At 43.0% G+C, this 27605-nt stretch overlaps 2 protein-coding genes across 6 annotated transcripts in view; one reads left to right on the forward strand and one right to left on the reverse strand.

Annotated features, from left to right (window-relative positions):
* Positions 1-507: 507 nt before the first annotated feature.
* Positions 508-27605, reverse strand: part of LOC124310364 (ring canal kelch homolog) — a 59451-nt gene continuing 32353 nt past the window's right edge. The window contains exons 1-9 of one of the 3 annotated variants that reach the window (XR_006909655.1): positions 10656-11068; positions 9640-9786; positions 7738-8142; positions 7394-7647; positions 7056-7283; positions 5821-6134; positions 5436-5691; positions 3447-5114; positions 508-2088 (exon numbers count right to left, since the gene is read on the reverse strand). Coding sequence is in view for 2 of the 3 variants with exons in the window: in XM_046774224.1 (XP_046630180.1) it covers positions 4924-5114; positions 5436-5691; positions 5821-6134; positions 7056-7283; positions 7394-7647; positions 7738-8142; positions 9640-9786; positions 10656-10708 (1848 nt within the window). In the remaining variant the exon portion in view is untranslated. Of the gene's footprint in view, positions 2089-3141; positions 5115-5435; positions 5692-5820; positions 6135-7055; positions 7284-7393; positions 7648-7737; positions 8143-9639; positions 9787-10655; positions 11098-20145; positions 20349-27605 lie in introns of those variants that run through there. The other 2 variants (XM_046774225.1, XM_046774224.1) reach the window with 2 other exon arrangements.
* Positions 11861-27605, forward strand: part of LOC124310358 (dual 3',5'-cyclic-AMP and -GMP phosphodiesterase 11) — a 92008-nt gene continuing 76263 nt past the window's right edge. The window contains exon 1 of one of the 3 annotated variants that reach the window (XM_046774205.1): positions 11861-12360. The gene's annotated coding sequence lies outside the window, so the exon portion shown is untranslated. Of the gene's footprint in view, positions 12361-23276; positions 23303-27605 lie in introns of those variants that run through there. The other 2 variants (XM_046774206.1, XM_046774207.1) reach the window with 2 other exon arrangements.

Consider the following 27605-nt stretch of genomic DNA (forward strand, 5'->3'; position numbering starts at 1 on the left):
CCCGTCAGATCGGTCGGAATATTATTGTTACTTGGACACGTGGCCGGGCATTTTATACACGACTGTGCGGGCGACCAGGACGTAGATACGGTTGAGACTAAGGTGACCACACCCTGCGCCATCTCACCAGGGCTACGAATCCAAAGGCGCCGTCCATGTTAATCGTGGTACGACCATACGAGTGTGTGTCGAAGACCCAGAATTAATAAATCGCCTGGTCGTTGGGCGGTACGATTGTAATCCGACATCACGGATAATTATTATGTACACTGTTGCGTAACATGTCCAATTTATTTACATTTATAGATCGAAGATGAAGGGTTTACGTTTAATATGCTTTGCCGCACGGACCTTGACTTTGATTTTTTGTCCGTATTTATATATGTATAAGCTTATGTGGGAAAAAAAATTTACTCGAACACGTACCATTGCCGATAGATTAAGTGTGTTTAATGTTAGGGAAACATGGACTGGAAAGAATTTGTTGAAAATAAAAAACAGAAGAGATAGAATATTCACAATATAACAGCAAGTAATTATTCTGGTATGCACGGACATTGCGGAGATCCCAATTATCCCTCGAGTACCGTGTATTTCAAATACACAGTAGCTTGAGGCTTGCTTTGATATTTGATAACAGATAAGCTTTGCAAGTTGTTCTACCAGTTTTCGATCAAATCTGCATTCTACCCCTCGATGCATACACCTACGTATAAGATACTATCTATCGTATATCTATAGCGCATCACAGCGTGCAAAGGAATGACACAACGAATCTGGTCACCGCGTTGCTGCCGTCCATCGTTCATGGTTGAGAAAGTGTGCCGATTCGCTCGCTGCCAGAGCATAGAAATCTAGATCAATGCCAGATTGGATGACTAGAGCGATTCTATAGCATTAAGAAGAGTAAAAAATAAATAAATAAACCGTATTAGCAAAATTATCTATATCTCTGTTTAAGGGATGCAGTACAGATCTCCGTGTACCTACACCGCGGTAGAAATTAAGTTTTGAAATGAATTTAAATTCACTGGAAACATTCGGGTTAATTCGTTTGAATATCAAATCCTCCAAATTTTTCCGAGATATAATATTTCAGCCAGCTCGATTTATTTGTTTATTTATTTTCGGTGTCTTTCGTGGCGGAGGCCGACGGGCGGTAGTCAGCCTGCTCCGGAATTCTTTTGCAAGAGCGAAACCTCAACGGTGTTGCGACGTGCGGTTTGTCTGATCGGTAATCGCCTCCCCCGCGAACGAAGGCTAACTGCTATCACTCTGTTGTATTACAATGACCAGGTGTGTACTCACACTTATGCGAATACCGGCATGCGATAGTGAAGTGAGTTAGTGTAACGCTATTACAAAATAATAAGTATATAGAGTGCGAGTAGACACAACGGGGAGTAAAAGGCCAGATTTATACGTGGCTGTTGCCGGTGTGTCAACAGGAAATTCCTTACGGACGTAATGTAATATCTAGAGTAAAAACTACATTACGTCTTATGCCTATCGAGACTTCGAAGACTTGTGCAAAGTAGCTTCCGTTGAAATTTTAGTTAGATTGACATATGCCGAAGTGTAACATGAAGCAGCTGTCGGTCAGGCGGTGTACGTATTTTGTTTACCGGAAACGCGCTGAAAATGCTTGCCAAATGACTGGCTGGCAATAATCGGGACGTCGTGCGTGACCCAAGGTTGAAAAATTGCCGACAAGGTTGAAGCCCTATCCCACTGCATGCACGGATAAAATTGACATTTCGTTGCTTTCCACGAAATTGATCAGACCGGGAGATCACGATTGAGATTAATCAGCCCCCAACGTCAACGCGGAACCAGGAAACTCGGCGTTGGCGTCTGTACCAGCAGAGCTCCTTTATCACCGCGGGGGTTTGACATTATGGAATTTCTTATCTCTTCCATATTGTACGAACACGCACGCACGCACACACGCGCATCTTTGACGTTCCGCAAGTCAATTACCGCGCCTTTGCGTCTGTTTGTCAAGCTGACTCGATTATTAATCACTTTGAGCTGTCACTCCGTGGTGCTTTTCAGCGATATTTACGAGCCAGTTGTCGCCCCCAGGATCTAAAGAGAGATACAAATATTAAAACAAGAATGCATGGAAATTTATCGTCATTATTATTATTGTTGTTGTTGTTGTTGTTGTTATTATCAAAGATAGCATACTTCGCCGAGTTGTCTAGATACTTCTGAGATTTACAATTTTTCAGTTACAAAAAATAAATATATAATTATCGTTAATTGAATAGATTCGATCTGAGGTTCAATAATTCCCATTTCTTTTCGTATTACTTTTCGTTTCATCATAATATATAACGATTGAGAATTTTACATTTCTTTAAATAAATTATTAGGCCGAGAATGGTTTTGGCTGTTGTTTTGAGTTTATACGCAGATTTAAGATAATCGTTGGGAAAATTCTTCAATTATTGTTATCATTATTCATTATTCACATGTTTTCTTTCCCCGCTCTTCAAAGTTCTTAGCAACTTCGCGTTTTAAGCTGTACAGGAGGGACGTCATACCGAAGTGAATGTACCTATACTAAAAAATTGGGGTGATGTATGTATCAAGCTGCATAGCGTATCTTTTCTATACATAAATTTACAGCAAGATGTACGTAATATAGATTTATATTAATTTTATACCAATTTGTATCGTATACACTATAGCTACACCTAATACTGACTGCTCAATCTCATAGCTATAGGTGTACATCTAGACTGACGATGAAAAGAAAATTAGAGTATTCCAGGTATAATCGGAAAGGACTGGATGGAAATTAAAGAATAATTTATCCCGTCGAATAGAAAATTTATCCGAAAGTAAGATATGGTCAGTGTTTATCAATGACCGTTTAATAAAATGGAATGGTATTTGAAAGTATTTTTATGTTGTCTTCTATCTACATATACGTACGAAAGATTTGGGCGAGTGATATATGAATCGTAAAACAGCTTACAATTAAATATAACAATTAGAGAAAATATAGACACGCAATAGTATTCGAATTATTATCGTCAAAACTACCGCCACGTTATAATAAATCTTCTCATCACAAATTTCAACTAGTACTTGAGTAAACATCATTTATACTTTAATTTACATCGGCGCGCGTCAGCTGCATTACTAATTTATTAACATCATTATTTTTTTTCCTAAAACATGGAAATAGGTAGATACATACAACACATGTAACAATTATTATTGTTCGACGAGGACTTACGTAGGAGTGTAAGGACATACCGAAACGTTTTTATATCCAATCACGTGATGTAAGAATAGAACAATCATATCGATTTATTATATACGAGATAAGAAATATAGATATACTATTTGAGGCTCACAATTTTTAAAGAGGAAAGGATTAGAGGTATTGGGGTAATTATTATTAATATCATTATGTTTACATTTTCATCTACCTTGTTTACAATTGACTGACACGCAGTCAAGAATTCTCAGAAATTAGGATTCGTCCGCGTCACCTTCCGGCTGATTTCGAGGTTCGTCATCTCTGGACGCAGGTTCGGGATTAGCGTCGGCCTCAGGTACAGAATCCTGGGCACTCCACGAGGGAACCCATTTATTCACGAACACCCAGTGTATGGAAACCCTGCCGTGATGACAATCGGCTCTCTCACACTTGCCCAGGATCTGATAGACACCGCCGACGTTGGGGTTCCGTATGCAGGAGTCATCGCAGACGTGCTGACGATCGCTTGATCGATTTCCCGAACAAGCGGGAACCCCGGAGCTCGAAGGATTGCTCGACGCGTAATTACCCGAGGTCCGACCGGTGCTGGTCGAGGGCTCGCCGAGTCCTTGCGCACCGCTCGACGTTGACGGGTTCGGGTCCAAAATGCCGACGGGGGTCGCGTAGAGTGGATTGTTTACCGCATGGTTAATCCTGCCGATGTAGATCGCGGGATTTGAGTACGACAAAAATCTGCTCCTGCACGAGCAGGTTCCCGGATTTCGGCAGTGGCAGTCCCGCCTGAACGAATCGGAGAGTCTTGAGTTGATGGGGAAGCGGGCATAAAGCGAATCATCTCGGCACAAGGCGCACCTGCAACTCCTCGATAGCTGATATATGTAGTGTCTTGATCCTGCGAGGTTGGGAAGGGTCCCCGGATCCTGGTACCGGAGTTTGTCGTGGAAGTTGTTGCAGTATTGGCAGACAGCGCGGGCGTCGAGATGTCTGCAAAATTGGCACGTGCAGTTCTGACCGAGCTGATATACGTAGCGTCGGTTCGACGCAGAGGCAATGTTCTCGGTCGAGAAACAGTTCCTCCCCAGCCTGCTCAGACACGAGGGCCCCGTTATGCGCCTAGAGTCGACGTAGACGTCGCTGGGTCCAGCTACGTTTTGGGGACCGGAAGTCCGGTACCGAGCCCTGCGATGCCACGCTCTATCGTCTATGCGCTCGTAGGTATGATCACCTTCCCTGCAGCCCTGCACCTCGTCGAGACGTTCGTAAATGTTTTCTTCAGGCTCGTAATGCCGGCGGTCGCGGTCGTGTCCACTTCCGCCCCTTCTTCCGGTCGCGTGGTTGTCGTTCGCGATGAAATCGATCGGGTTTTGATAGTTCGGATTCAGGTTCGGGTGGCTCTGGTTTGGGCGCCGATGACCGCGCCCGACGTTCTGATGATTTTCGTAGTCCCTAAGCTCGTTCGGGTTCCGGTTCTGGTTCAGAACAGCCGCGGCAAGTTCCCCGTTCTCGTATCTCTGGCACAGGCAACGTGGCCCCTCGCAGTCGTGGCTAAGCTGGTGGTAAAGCGGAGGTGCGTTCTGCTCAGAGTGGTTGGACGGAGTGCCGCTGGGACCCGATTCCCGTAGATGATCGGTGGTCGATTCCACGTCGTTATCTACGTCAAACGGGTGTCCAGCGGCCGGCATACCTCACATCGTCAGGGTTCCCATCAACGGCTTGTCGATTATAGCCACACCGGCGTAACTGCGACCGATTCCCATGCATGCTGGCAGGGTTAACCACGTGTCCGTACGCGGAGCGTACACCTCGACCGAGGAGAGATTCGACGTTCCGTCATCGCCGCCAACGACGTACAACATCCCGTTCAACGCGACAACGCCTACCGTGGTATCAAAGAAAGTGTCATTTTCATTAAAGATAGTAGGTTCGGAAAAGCCGATGCTTGAAAGATCGAATGGAGGAAGGTCCAATCACGAACACAATTTTGTAGTTGCATTAAAAAACTGTAGCGTTTACCCATCATACAGTCAAATGACTGTGAAGAAGGAATTTGCGCAACTATGAACGGCAGCAACCCGTGATGCTGAATCAGCGTTACGCGAAAAAACATGCTTACTTGATATACATTTACATTTCTTGTTGAAGAGTTCATAAATTTCATATTTTTTGATAAGAATTAAATTTTCGGGTATAAACTCACCGGCGTTTCGTCTACAGAGAGCCATGTCGCTGACGGAGGTCCATTGATTAGTCTCGGGGTTGAAGGCTTCGACACTTTTCCTTACCAGAGGCCCATCATGACCTCCAACGGCGTACAGAATACCGTCGAGGACTCCAACCCCGGCACCACTTCGACGTGAGGACATTTCTGGTACCGCTTTCCACTGATCGGTTTCCGGATTGTAACATTCGACGCTCGAGAGGCACTGCCGAGAGGCACCGTCATAACCACCAACCTGAAATTGTACACGTGATAATTTGCTTTCACAAACGAAAGCCGCCAACAAACTCAACCACTCTAGTAAAATAGGACTCTCATAAAAAGTTTTGGAGGATCGATGGGTGGAATTAGAACAGCGACATACCGCGTACAAAAGGCCCTTAACGACGCCGACGCCGACGCTGCTCCGCCTCGTTGACATCGGTGCAATTATCCTCCACTCGTGGGTCCGAGGATCGTAGACTTCGGCCGAGTTCAACCCGGTTGAACCGTCGAAACCACCGACCGCGTAGATGCAGTTGCCGAGGACTGCGACGCCCAGGGTTGATCTTCGAGCCTCCATGCCTGGACAGGCTGACCATTGATCAGCCGCCGCATCGTAAACATCTACTGTTCGAACTCTGAGAGAACCGTTAAAGCCTCCAACAGCATAAACTCGACCACCGAGAACGGAAAGTCCTGCGGAAACGGAGATCACAAAACATTCTTCAGACACAATTGCATTGCATTGTTTAATAATTTTTGAGGGAGATAATTGTATTTCCAGGGTTTCGAACGATTGCCACGTTTTTCAGTATCAACTTAAACATGGTTTAAGAGGCCACATGCTGTTTTACCTTGAGGGAATTTTTCCTGTAAAATAATCCTAAACAGTTTATTCGTAGTTTCTTGGATCAAATGCAGGTAGAAGTGCCTCTCGGGATTTGTGACATCGGTCAACTCACATCAGCCGACGCCTCTTGACTGCTACGAGCAGTTACGGCAAGATTTGATTTCGTAAGGTACCGCAGTAACAGGTATTATTCACAGGTAAAAATGCTGAAGCTTGGCCTGATGGTAAAAGAATGACACATTCCCTTCTCATATTACTCTGTACATCTATGATAATGGTATATGTTATACCTTTTCGGAAGTTATCGAGTTATACCATTCAAGAACGTTGAATTCATAAATATTGGTTACAGGTATAACGGACTCTCCGCAAATTATTCACGTCACAGTTCGGGCCACGAACTTTAGAATAACAATCGCATCTGCTCACATAAATAAACCGCAATATTTTTTCGGTCCAATTGTCAAAACAGTTCGAATTTGTCGATACTTTCCTGCGTGCTTCGTTTGTGTAACGCATGTTTTAGAAACTCTAAATTTAATAATTGATAAATGAGAAGTGAGCTAAGAAATGTCCCAAGTCGAAAGTAAATATGTAGGATATTTTCATGCTGCGTAATTACATATAATTAATCTCCAGAATATGATCGGAATGTACGATAATCGCAGGACACTTAAGTTTGCGCATAAAGATCCACTCTTCAGGAGGACAATGGTAGAAGGGTCTTATTCGAAAGTATGACTGGAATTGAAAAAAATAAAACTCACCAGCTCTACAGCGTCGCGTAGGAAGCTCGGAAACTTGGTACCATCGTTCCTCCTTAAAATCGTAGCACTCAACGCTTCTGATGGCCTTGGGTGCTTGTCCCCCGACAACTAATAGAACCTTGGGTAAACCGACCGGCTGCCGTGGTTTGGTCCTTGCGGTTTTGAACAAGGTTTTCTGCTCCCCTTTGAGGAGATGGTACTTCAAAGCTTCGATGAGGAAGTCCTTGCCTGAAACGAATCCGTGTAAACTGAATCACTTGAAATGCTTCGGCTTCCGGCCAACATTCATACGTATCTATAGATATTTCCGGCTGTTCACTCCCACTTCAAAAACTCACACTGCAAGTTAGCTTTTAGCAGTGGTTCCTGTTCGACTCTCTGGACTAGGTACTCCTGAGAAAGGAGAGGCAGCCTGACGTGCTCCATCAGCTGAGCAAGGTGGTCTTGCCTTCGCTCCAGATCGTTGTGGACCCATGATATAACGCACTCGAACACCTTCTCCTCGGACGGCACAGTCAAACGATCGCTGCATATCAGCTTGGCGACTTGTTGCGGGGTCAGGGTGAGGAACTCCTCTCCTTCGACTACCTCTCTGCACGATCGAAAGCAGAAGTGAAAGAAAGGTGGTAAGACGAGGGAACCGCGCACAATCATCATGGTTACGAGTATCTATGACCCTTACGAGAAATGTTGTTCTATGTAGCTGTCGGCGTGCGCGAGGAGCTCCATACACCCGTGGAGATCGGCGAAGGCTCGGATGCCAAGGCAGTTGGACGGATGGAGTTGGGCCTGAAGAAAGTCGCAGCACGCGTCACGGACGTCGTTTAGCTGGAGGAGATTCGCCGCCGGCAGAAGCACCTGCACGTTGTCCTCGGTGACGTGAACTTCTGCGGAGTAGACGTAGTCGACGAGGAGGTCGAGGGCAGCGTGGTCAACACCCTGCAGAGTGATCCTCTCTCGTTCCCGCTCCTCGAAGCTCGTAAACATCGCATAAAAGTACGGGCTGCACGCGGCCAACACCATTTTGTGGGCAGGAACTTCCACCCCGCCATCCGCCACCAAGGTCACGTCGCAAAGCAGGTTTTGCCTATGATCAATTGCATTTTGTGTCAAACTTTTTTTTCCCTCACCATTCCTCAGTTCTATGCCTACCCTTGCCCAAAGTTGTGATAAAATGGATCGTAGACGCGACTTCTTTCCGAAGAGGTATCGACTTTGACAGCGAATAAAAGTTTTCCAGCCTTCAAACGGCGCCGATAGTTTTCGCGATTTTGAAAAGGGAATTACACAGTGAGCATAATATATGAAAGCAAAGTTTCATACTCCAGATATAACGACGTTAGCGCTGAATTTGAGGAATACCTGTAGCGTCCACTTTTATGGTCGCGAGTAGAGGCATTATTGATGAGAATATTTGAGCTTTTCAGAGATTTAAAACATGTGAATGTTGTAATTGCTGTTTCGAGTTTGAATTTTCCAAGATACATTCAACGAACTACATCTTCGTTATATGTGATGGGAGGTCATTCATCTAGGGGAGTAAAAATGTGATATTCCAATCTTCAAATTATTTTGTACATCGCCAGTGTCTATACGCTGCCGTTCACATTTTTTTTCTTTCACACCATGAAAATTCCAGGTTTTATTCGAAGGGTAGGAATAATGATGTTCAAAGAAGGTGTGTCACGCTGTCACAATAAGCAGTAAAATCTGTTGATGCATAAAACGGCGGTACGTGTTAAATTCTAAACTTCCGGCGCGATATAGCATCCGTCGATTACGAGGGTATTTCATAAATCTTTAACAAGAATCGAAAGAACGCCTGGATCCGGTCGCGGCGATTCATCGGGCTACACCGAGAATTCCAGAGAATGCTCAAGATTATTTATATCGATGGTGTAAACGAAAGATGCCACACTCCGCAGAGTATTGAATCAGTGACGTACCGAACGTTCGTAACATAAAAAAGTCTAGACCAAGAAGATCAAAAAAAGCAAGGAACAGACAAACAAATTGCACTACGCGTTTCATGCGGTGGATGACGAAACTCCTTAAGATTAGCCCGTTTGTTCACCGGAGGCTGTTCCGTTGTAATCTCTTTTTTCTCTTCAATTTATTATCATTCTATTTTTTGTGTGTTCGTTTTTTTTCCCCCCGAATATCGCGGCGCCTCTAAAAGTAGAAAGTGTGTAATAGTTTGCTCATTATACGCATCAAGTGACCACGCTCACATCTTCGCGCAACCGTTGAATCAGGAGCTAAATTGACGGTAATTTGTTACTGGAATCATGATGAATTAGCAAAGGTCACTGTCGGATATGTTGTTATGTCATGGAGGCGTTGAGTTGCGAAGCGAAAAGAATTTAAAAAAAAAAATTAAAGAAACAAATCGAGAAAATAATAGAAAATCTATATAAGTAAAACGTAACAGGTTGTGTACTAAAATCTTGGGATACAAATTAATGAGACTTTAACTATAAATTTCTGCGAAAAGCAGCTTTTTTTTCCTTGGCATATGCCGGATGTGTACGATCTATTAATTTTCTACGCACGGTAGACGCAAGTTATTGAATGTAAGACTTACTTTCTCATGGTATTCATCACGTCGAATGCCCGATTAGTGTGATGGTGGTTTCGATAGGGTGGTTTGTCCTTTCCATTTTCCCTCGGAATGTGTTTCTGTGAGCTCTCGTCGAGCGAATTCTGGCTTGCGTAGCGCAGTAGCAAACAGCTGAAAGTAAATAAAGTATATTTAAATGAGAAATGGAAAGTACCAAGAGTACTAGAAATGAAAAATTTCTCTATTGCGAAATTGAAACTTTTTTTTCTGCTGCATATTCGCTCATCGCTCAATATTTTTTCTACAAAAGTATAGTATACGCTGTACATAGTTGTGCACGAGACGTACAAAGTCCAAGGGTGAAGACCTTATTCCCACTCCGTCTCCCAACAGCTAGATAACAAAAATAACTTAAAACCACGAGGAGAAAGGAGGAGGAGGGGGAGAAGAGGCAGGGGATATTTAGACAAGCAGACATCATCGCCAGACAATGATCCGTACGTTCTCACGTCCCTTTGACCAAAGATTTGACAGATATTCTCGGAGTAAGATAGATCTTCATTGTATTTCACGGGAGCATCCTACTCCGGAATATCGTTAGGAATACAAAAGTGGCCTTGGCTTTAGCTTGAAACGCGCCAGTCACGATTCGCGCAGTTAGGAATAAGATCACAGAATTTCTGGGTTTACCGTTGCACCGTACGAATGACTGTCAATTAGTATTTTCTCAGTATTCGTACGCTTTTCGAGTAAGTAAACAGAGGTTACAGGTCTCGTATATCTCATACGATCCGTGTCTGCATGCGTGCGATATGCGTTGGGAACTTCGCGGTAATTTCTATTTACGGAGTAATTTTCTGCAGCGAATTTTGCTGTTTTTGTAAGGAAGGACCGTTATTAATGTCGTCAGCAAACATGTTCGTGATGTGTTTCACGCCAATTGCGGACACATCGTAAGAACAAGTGAGCTACGGTGAATTTCGAACGTTTGAACATGGTTTCCTACTTTCGACAGAGAAAAATAGAGAAGGAGGTCTCACCTGCCCTTGGTGTCATTTCCATCGCCGCTTCCGCTGTTCGATGACGGCTCCATGTCCACGGTGATTCGTGATAGTGCAGTTTAGTAGTCGCAAATTAATCTATAGAGATTCCATTAAATACAAATACGACGAGAGATGTATGTATGTCGGATATCTCGCACGTTACGTGCCAATACTGTTTTCCGACTAAATCATCGTCTCGGACACGGAATTTCGACTATTGAACACAACACGTATTCGATACACTTTTAGAATCATCATGATATAGTTTAAGCTTTCACTGTCTATCATCGGCCACTTTTTGAAAACGGAAAACACTCTGCAACGAAAGTCGAGCCTAAAACCAAGTTTCAGCTACAGCACTACTGGTAAACACCAAAGATGGCGTCCGATGTATTTATAGATATGCGAGGGTACTCGTATCAACAAAGTTGTAACTCCATCTATTGACGTTTTCATCAAGCTTTTGGCTCCCTAAAAGCAATAGTAGATAGAACGGGACCGTCTTACCGACCGTGATTAGGCGATAGTAATTTTTTTCAGAAGAAGGTCAGAAATTGATAACTATTGCGTTAAACCAGTGAAAAAATTTAAGATCTTCATTGATTCATGTGACATCGTTTTTCCACAATAACCGAAGATTATTCTACGTCAATGACGATTTGACAACATCGAAAGAGCCGTACATATCTTACCGACTGATGATACGGTAGTAACCGAACAAGAAAATGTTTAAGAAAGTTCAGTGAAACAATTGACGGCGTCACGATCATACCAGTTTCTTTGAACGGTGTTTTTTTTTCTCCTCCGTTATGCAAATTGCAAAATTAATTGCGCTCACACGAAAGAAAGAGAACCAAGTCCATCGACGTATCTCCGCATTCAAAGAGTGCCAATGACGATGAGTTATTAATTAGAAAAAAATAGAAAGGCAAATTAATATCAAGTTCGAATGACAGCGAGGTTCATTGCGTGAAATCGCGGAGACGGCGAGCGGAAAGCAAATCTGATCGAGCGACGCTTGCCTTCAATAAATACCAAATGTACCCGAGCGAAAAAACGCTACGGAGAAGAAGCAACCGCCGCACAAACGTAAGAAGAAAAGAAAAGAAAAGACGGAGGAGGAGGCAGACTGACGAGGCGGCTGAGGTGTGGTGGAGGCGCCGGGCGGCTGGCGTGAGTATCGCTCGTGGTCCGCGATATCGTGGAGGCTTCGGAAGGTGCCCTCATCGCGCGATTCGATAGTCACCCGGCAGCCAGCCGTGTAAGCGCGTCGCGGTGTTCGGTCGGGACTGGGATACGAGTGTATTAGATGCGAAGAGTATAGGGATCTCGTATAAAAGCTCCCAGGATTAAATTTGGTAAAAAATTAAAACAACGAAGAAGAAGAAGAAGAAGAAGAGGAGGAAGACCCAAAGCCGGGAGACGATCCGCCGACTGCATCTTCGATTCGCGTCGTGGATCTCGAGGGGAGCGAACCGTTCACCAGGTTTGCTTGCTCTTCTTATCATTGGCATTCGAAGGCCGCGTGGCGGGCTTTTTAATCGGCGAGGTTTAAGCTGTTGCGCAGCCACGTATATATGTATACAAAGACACGCGCAAAAAAGTGACAGACATAACGGTGATACTGTGCGACGGAAGTTAAGCTGAAAGCCGGAAAGCAGGGAGCATCTCGGCCCTTTCTGTCATCTCAACTTTGCTAAGGGTGCGTGGTCCTTGTATGATCTGTAACGTATGTTCTATCAATGTCACGCGAAACGATATCGTGCTAACAATAAGAATCGTCCCTAGCCACGCGTACATACAGGTATACAGTATACAGCGTACACCTATATATTATACACATATACCTGTATTACGTGTTTGCAGCGCACTTGACGTCGTGACTTGTACATATATGTGATGTCTGTTCCTCTCGTCGACGTAGTCAGTATTTTATAATTGGTTTTTTGTTCTTTTTCCACTCGCAATAAACTTCGCCTCTCGGGTTACCGCCGCCGCCGCTTCATCACACCAGTCACGACATGTCTTATTCGTTTCGGAATATGTAGACAACTACACCGCGTGTATACTTACCTCCGACTAAGGTCTCACCGCAAAATGTTTAATGAAACAGCAGGTCTGTTGTGACAAGTGCAAGGCTATTATACGGCTTATACTTGCGCGCATTTAACGGTATTTTCCAGCCGATTATCGTCATTAATCAAAAGAATTAAACTCAAAGCAACAATATCGAACGCTTCGACGCGCAGCGATGAAGTTACGCGGATCATCCAAACGTTTATAAGTTTCTGTAAAAAAAAAAAAAGGAATCTACTCATTCGTGGTTGACTCGCGTTCCGGATAGATTCTCTTATGCTCAAGCAATGAAACAGGTATGAGAAATGCCAAACTGCGCATTTCGGGTTTACGACTCGACGAAAGGATGAGCCACGACGCCGCGCTGAAGATTCTATCGTGTCGTTTTATTATCGATTACCTACTTGTGTACAATAATATGTCTTACAGGCCTCGTTTTCTTCCGGCTCAATTCACCAGTTGATTTATTTATTTTTTTTAACGATCACTGCCACCATTTTCCGCCGCACAAAACGGCTGTATGAATTCGCGTGCAGGCCGGTTCATTCAGAAATTACGTAACCAAATTAGGAAACGCGCCACTTTGGTGCACTGAATGAAACGTTATAGCGTTTATGAAATTAACACCGTCATGGCACGCAATATGTGGGACGCCGTGTATACGCGCAGCGCATGGCACCGATCACCGAATTATTCTGACCCGTACGGTTTGCCTTTGGAATTTGCACGTATTTGCAAAATCTTTCACACTGAGTCACTCACAGGTATTTGCGTCGGGTGGGGGACGATTAGGCTGACGAGGAATTCAGCAATTCGCCAACAGCTGCGACAAAGAAGTTGAATCAGTGTGACTTGAAACGTTAAGAGATTGCTAGAGGTGCGGAGGCCAACTTACGAAAAGGTGCCCGGTTATGGGTATGTTTTTCAATTAGCTTCCCGGAACCCCGAGTTAGCGTATACGATATATTAGGAACGGTATAATATCGAGAGTCAAGATATGAAAGGGACTCGGTGCCAATTTTCTCCGATACGGCGCTCCTTTCTTTAGTTGTTGTTCGCGTAAACGAAATGTTCATAGAATATAGGATCTCGGTTCGTTGGAAATTACAGGTCATTACGCAGTTCAAAAGTTTTTTGTCGATTGATTTATAACAAGGCGAAAAATACTAGGTCAACTGAAAAATAAAAATACATGTTATCTAATGGTTTTTACTATCTAGTCTAATTGTGAGTTTTACCTGGCGTCACTATTTTTTACTTTGTATTTTAAACAAGTATTATATAGTAGTATCATTGTAGAATCGATTCGCATCAAATTTACTATTACAAGTACAAATGGGCTTCAATTACTTGCCGAACCTATATAGACGAATTCTCAACCAATCAACCTCTGTTATATAACAAATTTTTCGATTTTGGGGAATACAGCACCCGAAATATCCAAGCTTTTTTCACTGCATGGCTTGAACTCTTTTACAATTATGTATTTTCACGCCTAGAAAGATTTACATTTATAATCATCTTGTAAAAGCACACAAAAAAAAAAAAAAATAAAAAAATGAATAAACAATAGACATCAACGAATAAGAAGATAATTATTATATCGTCAGAATTATTTACCTATTATTGGTTCATCATATTATAATTATCCAACTGTTAATATTGTTGGGACTTCGTATACGATAATTGTTACTAAAAACTTTTTTTTTCCCTCACAATTGTCGGCGATATATGGGGCACATATATATAAATGCGAAGCTTATATTAAAATAAAAAATTCAAAACATGTAACACGAGCGTGGTTTCCTCATCGTCAGATCCTCAAGGATTGTTATAAATAATTTACATTACTCACTACAATAACATGGCGTGTCATTGTTTTCGATCCCAGTATAAGGGCGGAGAACCGCGGCTTCCATGCCCTTATCTGTTTTCGTTGCACTGTCAGTCGCATTTTATTTTGAATAACAAACGCCGGAAATCGTGGTTTATTAAACCGGAGGTAACGTTTGTGGTATCCCAGACATTACGCCGTCACATCATAAACAACGCATATGATATTCCTGAGTGTCCAGCGCGCTGCCTGCCGGTCCGCGATTATCCCAAATTGGGTAATTTTCGGTGGCAAAGGACGAGTGTAACGGATTCCGTAACTTTCCGCCTTCACAGCTGGTAGTATGTAGTTTTGAAATTGAATTGAAGGGGCAAGGTTGAAAGTTCAAATTTGAAAGTTCCCAAAGCTCTAAATTCCGATTTTTTTGGTGGCAAAACTTGAAGTAAAGATATCAAACTTTGGCGAAACATCAGAGTTACGAATGGTTCGAAAGTATAGAGTTGCGAAAGGGAAAATTTCCGAAAGACCAAGATGCCGAAAGGGTATAACTCCGACAAGTGAAAGTTCCGCAAGTGCGAAAATGAGAAAATTTTAAAATTAGAAACATCGAAATTCCGAGTGGTCTAAAATTTTCACTTCTGTAAATTTCTGACTTGGTGAAATTTCACCACTTCGATCTTTCTTTGCTGTATCTCATAATTTACTCTATCGAAAGTTTATTTTTCGAAATGTTGCTCTATCGTATCTCAAATTTTCGTAACCTTGTATTTCGGAACTTTGAACCTTCGGGTTCCCAACCGTTCGAACCTTGGTCGTTCCGTCAAAGGTTGATCTCTTCACTCCAAGTTTCGCCACCAAATAATTCAGAATTAGACGCTTTTGGAACTTTTGAAATTCCGAAGTCCAACCCCGCCCCGAAGTGAAAATAAAGTTTGAAATCTGCTAATTCACGCCATTTCAAACCGGCGTTGATCGTTGGTCTTTCATACGTCATAACTTTTCCAAACTCTTCCACTCAATTTGAGGACTCAATAAAAGCGCTTCTACCATCATATAACGCGAAGTAACATACTACGCTATTTTTCGTCGGCAATTTTTTTCGACGACATCGCTTCGCCTGTAGCGCGTTAATCAGAGAGTGTCATATCGTTTAATTCCCACATTTCAACTGCAGACTAATTAAGTCTAACCGTTCAATCAGCGCGCGGTCGTCGTTAGGAACAGTTACTTTTGCTGGTGAGGTGCGATCGATTCGCATGAAAACTTGGACGAATTGCATCCGCGATCGCCGTCTCCCGCAGCTGTCAATAAATACGGATATTGAGCTCGAACTTAAGGCCCTTTCGTATAAATTGCATTACCACGACGGGGCGCTTTGCCTCTGATCGCATAGAAATCCCTTCGAATTGGTTTAATCACGGGCCGGAAAGGGTCCAGTGAGATCAGAAGGGAGGGAAATTAAGACAGAGCGCGAATTGTAGACGCAAGCGGAAACGCAACATGTACATCCATCGTGGAAATGTGGAGGATGTACATAAGTGGCCTCTTACGTGCAGCCGAGAACAGACAAGGACTGTGACATTTGCCGTACAGCAATTAAATTAATAACAATATACAAAGCCCGCGACCTTCGAGGTATGCACGCGTCTTGACAACTCGTTTCGAATTCGGTTGCGAGGCTTTCGATTCCTTCCCCCCGTGGCGGTGTGACGTGGGTACATATTCGGGAATGAATCCGGTCGCCCACGTGTCTGGAAATTCGATTTGGATACGGCGCACCTAACTGCATAGGGAAAATAACGCGTACGTATCTACACGTATTATGGACGCGTGGGAGCGTGAGAATTAGATGTCCGGGCTAAGTAATCACGGACAGCGGTGATCCCAAGGCTTACTCATTTGGCACAGCTGATAACCAAATGACCGGAGCAATTGACGTCAGCCTGCTCAAAACTGCGTCCAACTTATCGTCGGCTTATGGCCACGATTACCTGGCACCGCAACACGTCACGCAGGAGTCACGGACACGCTCATCGTACGTATGCGACTTGTACAATGTGAACCGGTGACATACAGGGATCACAGCCAGGAAGTCGAATATACGCTCACGCGTCATGCCCATCTGATTACCGATTACAACTCTTGGTTATGCACATTCCAGCTGCTGTGCCCGCGTATCGGAGGGGAAAAAATAACCCGCAGGCCCTTAATTGGATCGTCGGTATTCGCAATGGCGATTAATTAATTCGGAGGGCTGAAATCTCTGATGTTTTCATTTGAAACAACTATTGATCGGGGACCTGCAGGTTTCGGTCTCCGAGAACTTCCACCACTTCGAGTCCTGAGCTGCTCGACTGCTGAATAACCGGTGATCGTTGCGTAATCACACGTAGACACGCTGCGGATATTCCGTAGAGCAAACATAACCGTCACCGATATTTGTCCAACGTGTCCGTGAGCGCGACATTGTTCCGAATTAATCGAGAAGAGATGTATAACGTATAATTCGAGTCGTTGTTATTACTGTTCGTATTTCGATTTTATCCAATCGCTGTATTATTCCGTCAAGTCACGAGTACGCATCAAGCCGATTGCTTTCACTGGTAAAATGGGACGTCAATTGTTGTTTGTCACGATTGGACGTAATTTTCCACGGATTAAGAGGATCCTCTGTCTCTCCGGCAGAGTGCTGTGGTGAAAATTGAAGAGTCTTTCAGGTTACCTGGTCGAATTTTATTAATTTCGTGTGGATACCCAACTCGGTTCGCATTTTTCGAAGACGGGAGTAAAAGGTATAAATGATATTGAATATCGATCGTGAATAGGATTCGTTCGGTTGTTTCGCAATAAATCTCTGAGCACGATTTGGATACGATCTAGAAATAACCGAAACGAGTGTGACCCCGATAATCGCAAGGATTGCGGCTTCGGTGTGGATTAGAAACCTTCTGACAAATCAAACGATATCTCTCTCACGAGTCATGAAATTTGAAACATTGAAATTTGACTCTTTATACGCGAGATGTTCACACAACTCCGAATGTGCCGTGTCGTTTGCTCAAGTCCGTAATTCAAATTTATTAAGAAGACGTTGACGACCGTCAAATATTCCGCTAATTCGTTGTCGATCGATTTAGCGACTTTGGAGGTACTGACCTGAAAACAACTCCCACGGATGACGAAGTTTTTTTTATCGATTCCCATTCTGTTCGCCCCGCTCAATATGGAAGTCAAGTTCTTGATCAATGGATTCAAAGCGTTAATGCCGTTGATCTACAAGCTGTAATTAATATAGTCACATTTTTAAGTTACAAGTGCCTAACTATATAGAAGCACATAGAAACACTCCGTAACCGTTACAACAGTATTATATATTATATACTGGTATGCTTAATGGCCTATTAATTTAATTCGTTAACAAATGTGACCAAACAAGAAGGAGAAATACTCGCGTCATGTGTATTAGTTAAGAAGCTTACGCCTACATCCAAGTAACGCAATAACTTGTGAATCATGCTCTAAATAGGACGGATAAATATAAAGCAATAGACACATCAACCTTCATCCGGAAAACATCTAATTAACTAATGACCTGCGGAGCTTCTTTCAGATTGAATCCGTCGATATTACGTACAGTCTTGAAAAAAGTTACCAAAAAGGAAAGTTTTTACGGGCTTGGTGTTTGAAAGCGGGGGCGTGGCTAAAGGTTGTTAAAGTCTTTACTTTGAGAGACGCAGGCTGGCTGGCTATTCGAAAATCCATACCAAACGTGACTGTACAATAACCGGTCTAATCATTTTGTTAGTGTTGAAGATCTAAACTTTGTACAATCGTATTCAAGTACCTTGGAGTATGCCAACTCGTGCGTATAATGTACGATGTATATACGTTTTTCATCTCAGATTTTTCTATGCTTCTGGTTTCGATGTGCACATGTAGGATGTGTAATGAGCCCCTGGTTGCGAGCCTACCCAACACATAAATATTGTGCTACGACGATCGGTTAACGAATATTGTACATATGTACAAGTGATTGCGTAGATACGAGCCTCGCATCTCGCGGAGCAGGTTATCCCGATACTGACCGCCGAACATATTACGCACTTGTACCTCCTGCGGCTGACTACGAAAACATGCAAATAAGGTCTGGAATTGTGCCATGTATAGGGTAGGCTTGCGGCCACGCTCCGCGATAGAACAGATAAATCGATTTTGAAAGTAAAATTGCCAGCATTTTATCACCCGCTCCCGCAGCTTTTGCTCTGATTTTTCATTATAGCCACCGCAAAAACCAGACCGTAAAAAGCAGAGTTTTCGATCGTAAAATTCTTTCTTCAAACTGCTAACATTCATTCGTAATAATATGAATTTTGATCCGTTGATTCATTGATATGAAGTATATCGCTGATTAGAAAATATGACATTAAAACCAACCGTCGTACAGTTATGCCAATATAAAGAAATGCGGTATTCAGCACAGACTGTGTAGAGCACATTATACTTTGTTTTACAAAGTTATCGCGTACCTGAAGTCGTGTCCACGTGCAGCCTAGAGTCAATTAGACGCGTAAAGTCAGTATACAGATTCACTCATACGTTACACCAAACTCCAATTTTCACGTCACTCGTAATCCGAAATCTTGCCAATCCCATGAACCGGCAACTTAAGAAAATAGGTCCCGCGGTACCTTAAGCCAAGAATACGAACTGTTTCGAAACAATAAAATCGGCAATTGCCTCCTCCGCGTTGGCCAGGTTAAACCCATACCGAATAGACGTCTTTCCCACTTCTGCCCTTGGCACGTGCCGGTTGGTTAATGGCAATTTATTTATCCTCGAGGGGTAAGCCTTAAGCCAGTTGTCCGAGGTAACTGTTATCGCTTGCACTCTTTCTCCGGAGGCCAATTGAAATAGACAAAATGAAACTCTGTATTAACTGGAATGTGAAACGATTATTGCCGGATAAATAAAAAGAAAATAAGAAACACCGTCGATCGCTCGTTGCGTGCGAGCAGGATTCAAGTCTCCTTGATCGATGCCTGATTCATATACAAGGTATCCTACGTCATGGTGCTCGAGTGCATGATGCGTCGACTGCGTAACTATACCTATATATATATATATATATATATATATTATATAGTAGGTCGGTATTTTTTTAACTTTTCTTTTCCTTTTACATATCCTTCGATAACTTAGTTTTTAGTCTCAAACGAAGCCTTGTGACACCGGAACTCGGTAGTAAAATTATGAAAGGTGACTCATTCGGTTTGAATTTTTAAAACACCCCTACCGAAATATAACGAAAATTATACAAGTTGGGAAGCTGTATTTGGTTTCATTTTGTAGATGATCAAATTTTCTATACAAAAGGTAGAGACACTGTTTGCATCGGCTTAGAACCCGGGTGAGATAAAAATTTACAAGGTAGTAAGTATTTTCATTCGTTTGTTCAATGCACTCAACTTTAAACGTTCGTTTCGAATACAAAATGAACACTTAGGTGTATAATTGTCCCGACCGATTTTACAGAAAATTTTACTATCTACGAAGTGATCAAAGTCGTATCGAACTTACTGTGAATCGCTCGATAACTTTTGATACAGGTCGAGGATCTTCGACGAATAGTTGTCACAGTTTCAACTGACTGTTGATCAACGACTCGAAAGATGCAGCAGAAAGTCCGAAAATGTTGAGGTATTTTATCAGCTGTTGATTTCATGATATTCCGGTTGAGTTTTCTGAGCTCTTTCACGGGAGCCAATCAGCGATGAAAGCTTCTACACTGAGAAATATTTTATTTGTTACAGCAACTAGAAAAATTCAGTAAAACAGGTATCGTTAAAACAACTGTTTGAATATTGTTGGAATTACGAAAGACGAGGTACGCGTAACCATTTTGCACTATTGTCGATCCTTTTTTGGTAATTGCAACGCAAAATCAGTTTGTTCGATTTACTGTAATTTTTTAATCAAACAAGGCTTTAACATCGATTTATTGTTGCACAAGCATTAAATTTTTGCAACAGTTACAAGAAAATATAGTAACAGTGATCGTAATGAGAAAGAATAGTAACGGATACTAACTAGACTTTCCGGTAACAGCTAGAGAACTAATTTTCATTTTCTACCTAAAACTACATTTTTCGATTGTGGTAAAAAATGAAAATAGTCAAGGACTGAGCGGTAACCGGAACTATAAATTTCTCTCGCTGTACTACGAATATTTTTCGTATCTTTCAAAAACCGATATGTTGTAAGACTAAAAATTTTCACCGATCCGCATGTAAAAATGTTTCAGCTCAGGGCTATTAGCATGATTTGAAAAGTTTCGTTTAACCATGCGTGCATTATTGTAAGTGACGGAGAGCAAACGCCCGGGATCCGACGTCACCTATCTCAGCAGTGAAACACACGCCTCTTTACGTAAGTCGTGGCGTCGCAAACGAGAGGGACTCTGCTCCGCTAGTGAAATTTACATTAAACCGTAGCTTCGCCAAGAAGTGTAGTCGTACATACGCCTCGGGCACTATAAACCGTTCACGCGGGGACTGTGACAACGTTGATCTCGAACGCCTCTTTCTCCACGACATTCACTGGGTGCATATCGCGTACGCGTACAATGTATACATTCCGCCATGTATGTTGACGCCCGAAAAACGGCTGTGTCAACACGCACGGAACTGATAACTAGCGGTCAACTCGGAGATATCGCGTATCTCTGAGCGCACGCCTACAGCGGCTTGAAGAAGCGTTAGTTCGTTATCTGCCCTAGGATAGATAACTCCGATTGCACGTCAGCCCCTGGCCTGGTAAGGGAATCCACTTTGACGAGTATTTCCGCACAGCTCGGGATTCGATCGCAATCACCGTCATCTCCAACGGTTCTTGCGCCGCGGTGCAACCTGCTCATCACGGTCGCGTCTTCTCGCTATACGTACACGTAGGGGATTGGACTATAACTGCGACCTGATTATATTTCACGAGTTATCGAAGGCCGAGTTTTTCCACCTTGGTGATACCGTTGACGTACCGAAGAGCGAGCGCAGAGAGAAGATAGAGATTGTAGACGGGCATGGACAGATGAGAATTAGCACCGACGGTAGGTGTAGTTGGGCGTGAAACTCTTACAGGATCTTGATGACAGAATAGAAACGTGTTTCTTGCAATTCAGCACTCGAGAAGGAGAAAAATAGGGAATCGTTTAACGACGAGGCAAACTCGGTGTTCGCGGGCCGAGCGTAATTTTTCAATATGATTCCTATGTGAGCACGCATACTAGCCAAAAATGAATATTGCAAATACACGCGGCGAAAAGACCGTTGCTTCTTTGTTGCACGCGATTCTTTATACAACAATATCATGCTACACGTTTGTTCACGAAGCAGGGAATTGAGGTTAGCGCCGCGTGATGTCCGATTTGTTCGAGACGGCAGTGCGGAAAAGACGACTTTTAACTGCTAGAACTGAAAAGTGGTATTTTGTGTACTCCGCGCACGCGCATTCGTAGACTCCACTCGACCGTCGTAGAAAACGGGTACTCGTGTACGGAAAACACGTATGACAAAACGCGTTAAACATGCTCGCGTTATTATAAAAACCATTTCAGTCACGACAAAATATCTCTTTATTTCCGTTGACATAATGAGAGCATACGCCTATAGGTATAATGTATATCTTGCAGTAGGTATAAATTAACGCGTCGTAGTGATGCAGCTTTTACGTAGTATTCGGTGAAATGTATAACATGCCATCTATCTACCGAGCTACAGATTGTTATCTGAATGCCGTTTCTAGGTCGTCGGCGATAAGTAATGATGAGGTTATAAAACGCGCAGACTTCTTGAAGATCTTATACTAATGTGTCAACGGGGGCATAGAGCAACTGCGCCGTCTCTTTTACATCCTGCTGTTTTTCTTTTTTTTTTTTTTTAATTTTTTTTTTCTCTACTCCGCTTTACACACTCGTTTTTTTCCGTCTCTCATGTCTTTTTTGTTCTTTGTTTTCTCTCCTTGTATCTATACCGCAAAAAGTCGACGTGCGCGAGATATTCACGCTACATAGGACGTTGAAAGAGGAAAATAACATCTGTGCGGATATTACAACTGCAGCAGACACCGCGTACATACGGCCTCGTGCAAATATTATTTTACTGCGATGACAAAACTTTAATTATATATCGTACAATGTACATCATACGATATGACGTGTTTGTAGGTATACACAATACTCATTAATCGGTATACTAAAACGTGAAACGCTTCTTTTTGTTTCAGGTAAGGGAGACGTGCCGTACTATAGACTGTTTCGCATTTCGGTGGCGTTGGCGAAAAATAAAAAAATAAATAAAAAATCAGAGAAAAAAAAAAACGCTCGGCAAAAGGCACGACGTAAAATCTTCGTAATTATCGTCGTGAAGATCCTGCGTGAAAAAAACGTCGTTAAACGTATGCTCGAAGTGAAGTCAATCGGCATGAGATTGAGCCCCTGCAATCTACAGGTGTATAAAAAAAGCTGAAAGTACGAAACACCCGAGTAATGGCATCCTGAATATACAGATACGTATAGTACATTCGTACGTGTACAAACAGCGAAGCGGAAGCTTTGAAGCCGTCGAATTGAAAAGCTACCCATCCAATCTTTGGCGCGCCCTTTGCAGAAAATAAATTACACTTGGTCCGGGTAAAATATTACAGTCGTGGGCATCGACCCACGCGACGAATAAATGCCAAGGTATGTATATGTTGTCACGCTGGAAGTTGCATACTGTGACGAATACCAAGGAGGAGGATCAGGAGGAGGAGGATGAGGCTTCGCTTATCGAATTTCTCGCGTGTTGTGATTTTTTGATAACCAAACCCTGCGCGCGATACGATCGAACTGCGCATCGCTGACGTTAGGAAAGTATCCGAGGAGTACCGCACCGAATTTCTTCGTTTTTTTATGTGATAATATATCGTAGTGTATGAAAAACATCGAACATAACATGTATTTTCTCACGTGGTAATTCGGCCGTTCGAGAGGTAAAAATCGGACCGAAAGTTTGACCCCAAGAATCGATGTTTTTTTTTACGATTTCTCGACGATGAGGTGATTTTTTTTTTAATCAATCCGCTGGAATATTATTCACCATAAGCCCTCAGGGTTTGCATCCCTTAATTTTTGGGGGTAAACCTTAGGACTGATTTTACAATTTGAAGGGTCGAAACAGCACGTAATAAAATACCCGTCTCACGTTTTTTCACGCACTGTACAACGTATCGAAGAATAAGGAGAATTAGGCACACGCAAACTTAATTACGATATGAATTAGACGTGGATTATACTCGCCCTGTGTGTCAATTTTTTTCCCGGGTAATTTCCGATACCAGTATAGTGGACCACCTGTAGGGAACGAGCCCTCATCGCCGCCTAATTCTGTTACACGGGAATTCGGGCGTGTGTCGAACTGTGGCTCGGGTCATTGATCCAGCCCTAAAATCCGCCCGACTGCGCCACCTCCTTGTTGTCACCGCTTCTCCCTCTTCGAAGTCTTCCACCCCCGTACGTACGGGGCAAATACCTTTTCTTCCAAAGTGAGATAAACTTCCTTGGAAAACGACAGGCTCCTTCTGTCGTAAAATTTGCTAACGACGGCTGCCATTCGCCCGATTTTCGTAATGGAATTATAAAGAGATGCGAGATACACCCTCCAGGGTTCAACAACATTTGTTCCAGAATATGAAAACATTTCCTATCTATCGGCGGCTAAAAGTTTCTTACTCGGAAACTCGCTTCCATTATTCTCCTTAAAAATTCGGAACGCGTGACTTCCACATCCTCGACCCCATTTCGTCCGTTCTCCGAATCTTGTTATATATATTCTTTCTCACTGATTTTTCACACCAAAAGTATCTTTTATTATACCGAGTTTATCTTGAACTGGTATTCTTGAACTCCATCGTTCATTTCTTGAGTTTGGTAGAGATTCCAACTTTTTCCTTCTCCACCTTTGCGTTCCGCCCTTTTTCCAATCAGCTTCAAGCTTTGTCTCCGTTCTCTGCAATCAGCTCCAGGGACCAGCCCAAGGCGCTCAATTTTCTAAGGAAACTTAACGCGGTTTCGACCAGGCTCCGGCTCCTACAACTATCCGCAGTTTGGATTAGATTTCCATTCGAACGAAGAGTGTAACAACGATGGCGGTAAGAAAACACGAATTTATTCTGTTAGTATCTGAATTTCTCCAGAGCTGTACAAGCGAAAGGAAAGAAAAGTCTCGGACGAAATTCGCACTTGTTCCAAGAGGACCCAACGAACAAAGGGCAGGCTGACAGGGATGATGGTTCGACTCTGGTAAAAGTAGGGCAGAACGCTTCGCGTTCTTATCGAACGTAAAATCAAGCACACCGAGGGTACGTCCGCAGGCTCTAAATCTAACTCAACGAATGTAACAGCGAGCCTAGACCTAGCCGATTCGTGTCGGATTATAGCCGAGGTTAACATTTCCGCCGAGTGAACAAAGCAGTGTAATTGCAACGAAAAGAGCAGCGATGCGACTGTAATGTTTTATTTTCCTCTTTCTTTTCTCTTCCGCAACGTTGGCACCGACGTCGGCTCTCGTGACCTCGTTGTTATCGAAGACTAAAGTGTTCGCCTAGGCCCTTGGATATCGAAGCCGTCAAATAAATAGCTAAGCTTATGCGCGGGAAGCAAACAAGCCTGGCAATAACCATTACAGTTCTTATAGACCGGCGCGGCCGAGACGGGTGGTACAAGACTTAGCAGAATGTCGTAAGTTGAACTAAGAAACACGCCGAGTTATCCGCGTACCAGTATTACGGATATTATAACCATCGACTCGTCCAGCCGCGCGAATTAGTCGTCAGAAATTGTGTGACGCGTTTATGAATTATCACCCAGAGATTGGTATATTCTATCAACTGTCGGCGTCCGATCGATAAGCATACCGTATCCACGTACTACATTGTACGGATCAGTGCTCGAGAGTGAACGTCACACAGTGTATTGACTGACCATCGTCCCGTCTTATAACGAAAGCTGGTAACGTGCCCGTAACGTAAACCACTCGAGGGTCAATATATCCTCGTGCCCAAAGTTCAACAAACTTTCCCAAAATGATATCGGGTCCCTGTAGTACACGTTATATTTTACATATTATAGTATATAATATACGAGATGTTCGAAATTAATGACAAGTGTCGATAAGCATCCGGTAACAGGGTGATTGCGAAGTCATTTCACTTGGGAAGTGAACGTGACAGTTGACCATCCCAGCTTCTTAACAAGTGCTATATTGCGATCTTCTTGACCCGGGAGTTTTCGGTGAAGGGTCTTGACGCAAACGATATATCGCGTCAAGACGCAGGGAACCAAAGTAACATCATACGTGCTGTAAGTGCGTAAGATGTAACTTCTATTGCATATCTACCGGCGAGATATCGTTCGCGACGGAACCCTTCAACGAAGACTCCTGGTTTGCATACCTATACGGTTGCAGGATGCGAAAATGGGTTTTATGATATGAATACGATAGTCGTTAATTGTCGTTACCACTCTTGTTACAATCAAACGCAGCAAGGAAAACCGAAATCTGTTTATTGTATTACGAATCGATAGAACCGGACTGTAATAGGAGATCCCGTGCACTGCAACGTTTGGTCGAAACACCGTATGGATGTACATAATACGAGAATCAGATCTACTTCACCGTGCGGCAGCTGCAGCGTGTAGATACGCGAGAATTCAATTGTCGCTTATCAGTGAATAATATACTTTTGATTGGTTCTGCTAGCGATATTCCGAAGCGCAATGCAAAGGCACGTGTAGACAAGCGCGTATGTGTGTGACATGTGGGAGAATTGTATAATCGCGTGTTACTATTCAATGCAAATTTAAGCTGATCGTCGGATAAACGAAATCGAAGGGCAAAAAGGAAAAAGGATGAGAAATAAAAAAAAAAAAAGAAACACGACTTGAGATATTGTTATTGTTATTTTTTACTCGGGGAAAAAAAATCGTTCAGCTCCGATCGATCAGCTCATCGACGTCACATCATATCGATTAACTGCGATGTGGTGACGGTCATTGCGAAAATACGACACGTCGGTGTCGCCCCGGTTACTTGTTACGCGATTCGAACACCGTATAAAGTACGCATTGATCATGTTAAGTGCGTCACCGTTAGTATCTGGAGAACTATAATGAAGGATACACGAATAAGTCTCGCTGATGAAGAAATGTCACGCAGCTCAAAGACTTAGCCAGAAGAATCAGAGCAACGAAAACGAATCTCATCAGTAAAAGTTCATTGTAAATATTTTTAGACACCTGTAATAAAGACGATTTATTAAGCAAGTTGAGCGATAGTCTTGTTGTAGTTGTTACTGTAGAATCGGCAATGTGCATACCATTGCAGTTACAGTTGTTAAAAGAAATGGACATATATCGCTGAACTTGTGCGATAATTCAGATTTATCGTATCTACGCAACAGTGGTTCACGTAAATTTCTCTCCGTGATACATTCGTTGGTGAATAATTCGCATGGCATTCACCACATTCATTGCCTAACAAAGATGTACCTGTTTCGGAACTCATCAAGGTTACAGGTGTGCGTGGATTGATATTCTCTTAAACAAATCGCAAAAAAGTCTCTTTACTGTAAGAGCATTAATCTCCAAAAATCGAGAGATTACAACTTTCGTTTTGCGCTATATTTCAGTATGAGTTTGCATGTGGCGTCAGTCATTCTGAACGATATTGTCATAAGTACCTTCGATAAATATGAATCGGTGGATACATACTGATATCAGTGAATAGTCACTCTTCGGACCGTTCAAAGACAGAGTATCCTTTCGTTGGAAACTTTCAAGGAAACTTTGACGAACATTTATCCTCAGGATTCCGAACTGGCGATGGTGACAGGATGCGCACCGTGGTTTGTTAGCCCTATAGAGACTCCGTTGTCACTTCCGGAGCGGCATAAAGGACTTTTATGGAGTCGTTTAGCCATCGGGAAGACATCGGAATCGCGGAACG

Source organism: Neodiprion virginianus, chromosome 1 (assembly GCF_021901495.1).
Source record: "Neodiprion virginianus isolate iyNeoVirg1 chromosome 1, iyNeoVirg1.1, whole genome shotgun sequence".
In the NCBI taxonomy this organism is placed as follows: Eukaryota; Metazoa; Arthropoda; class Insecta; order Hymenoptera; family Diprionidae; genus Neodiprion; species Neodiprion virginianus.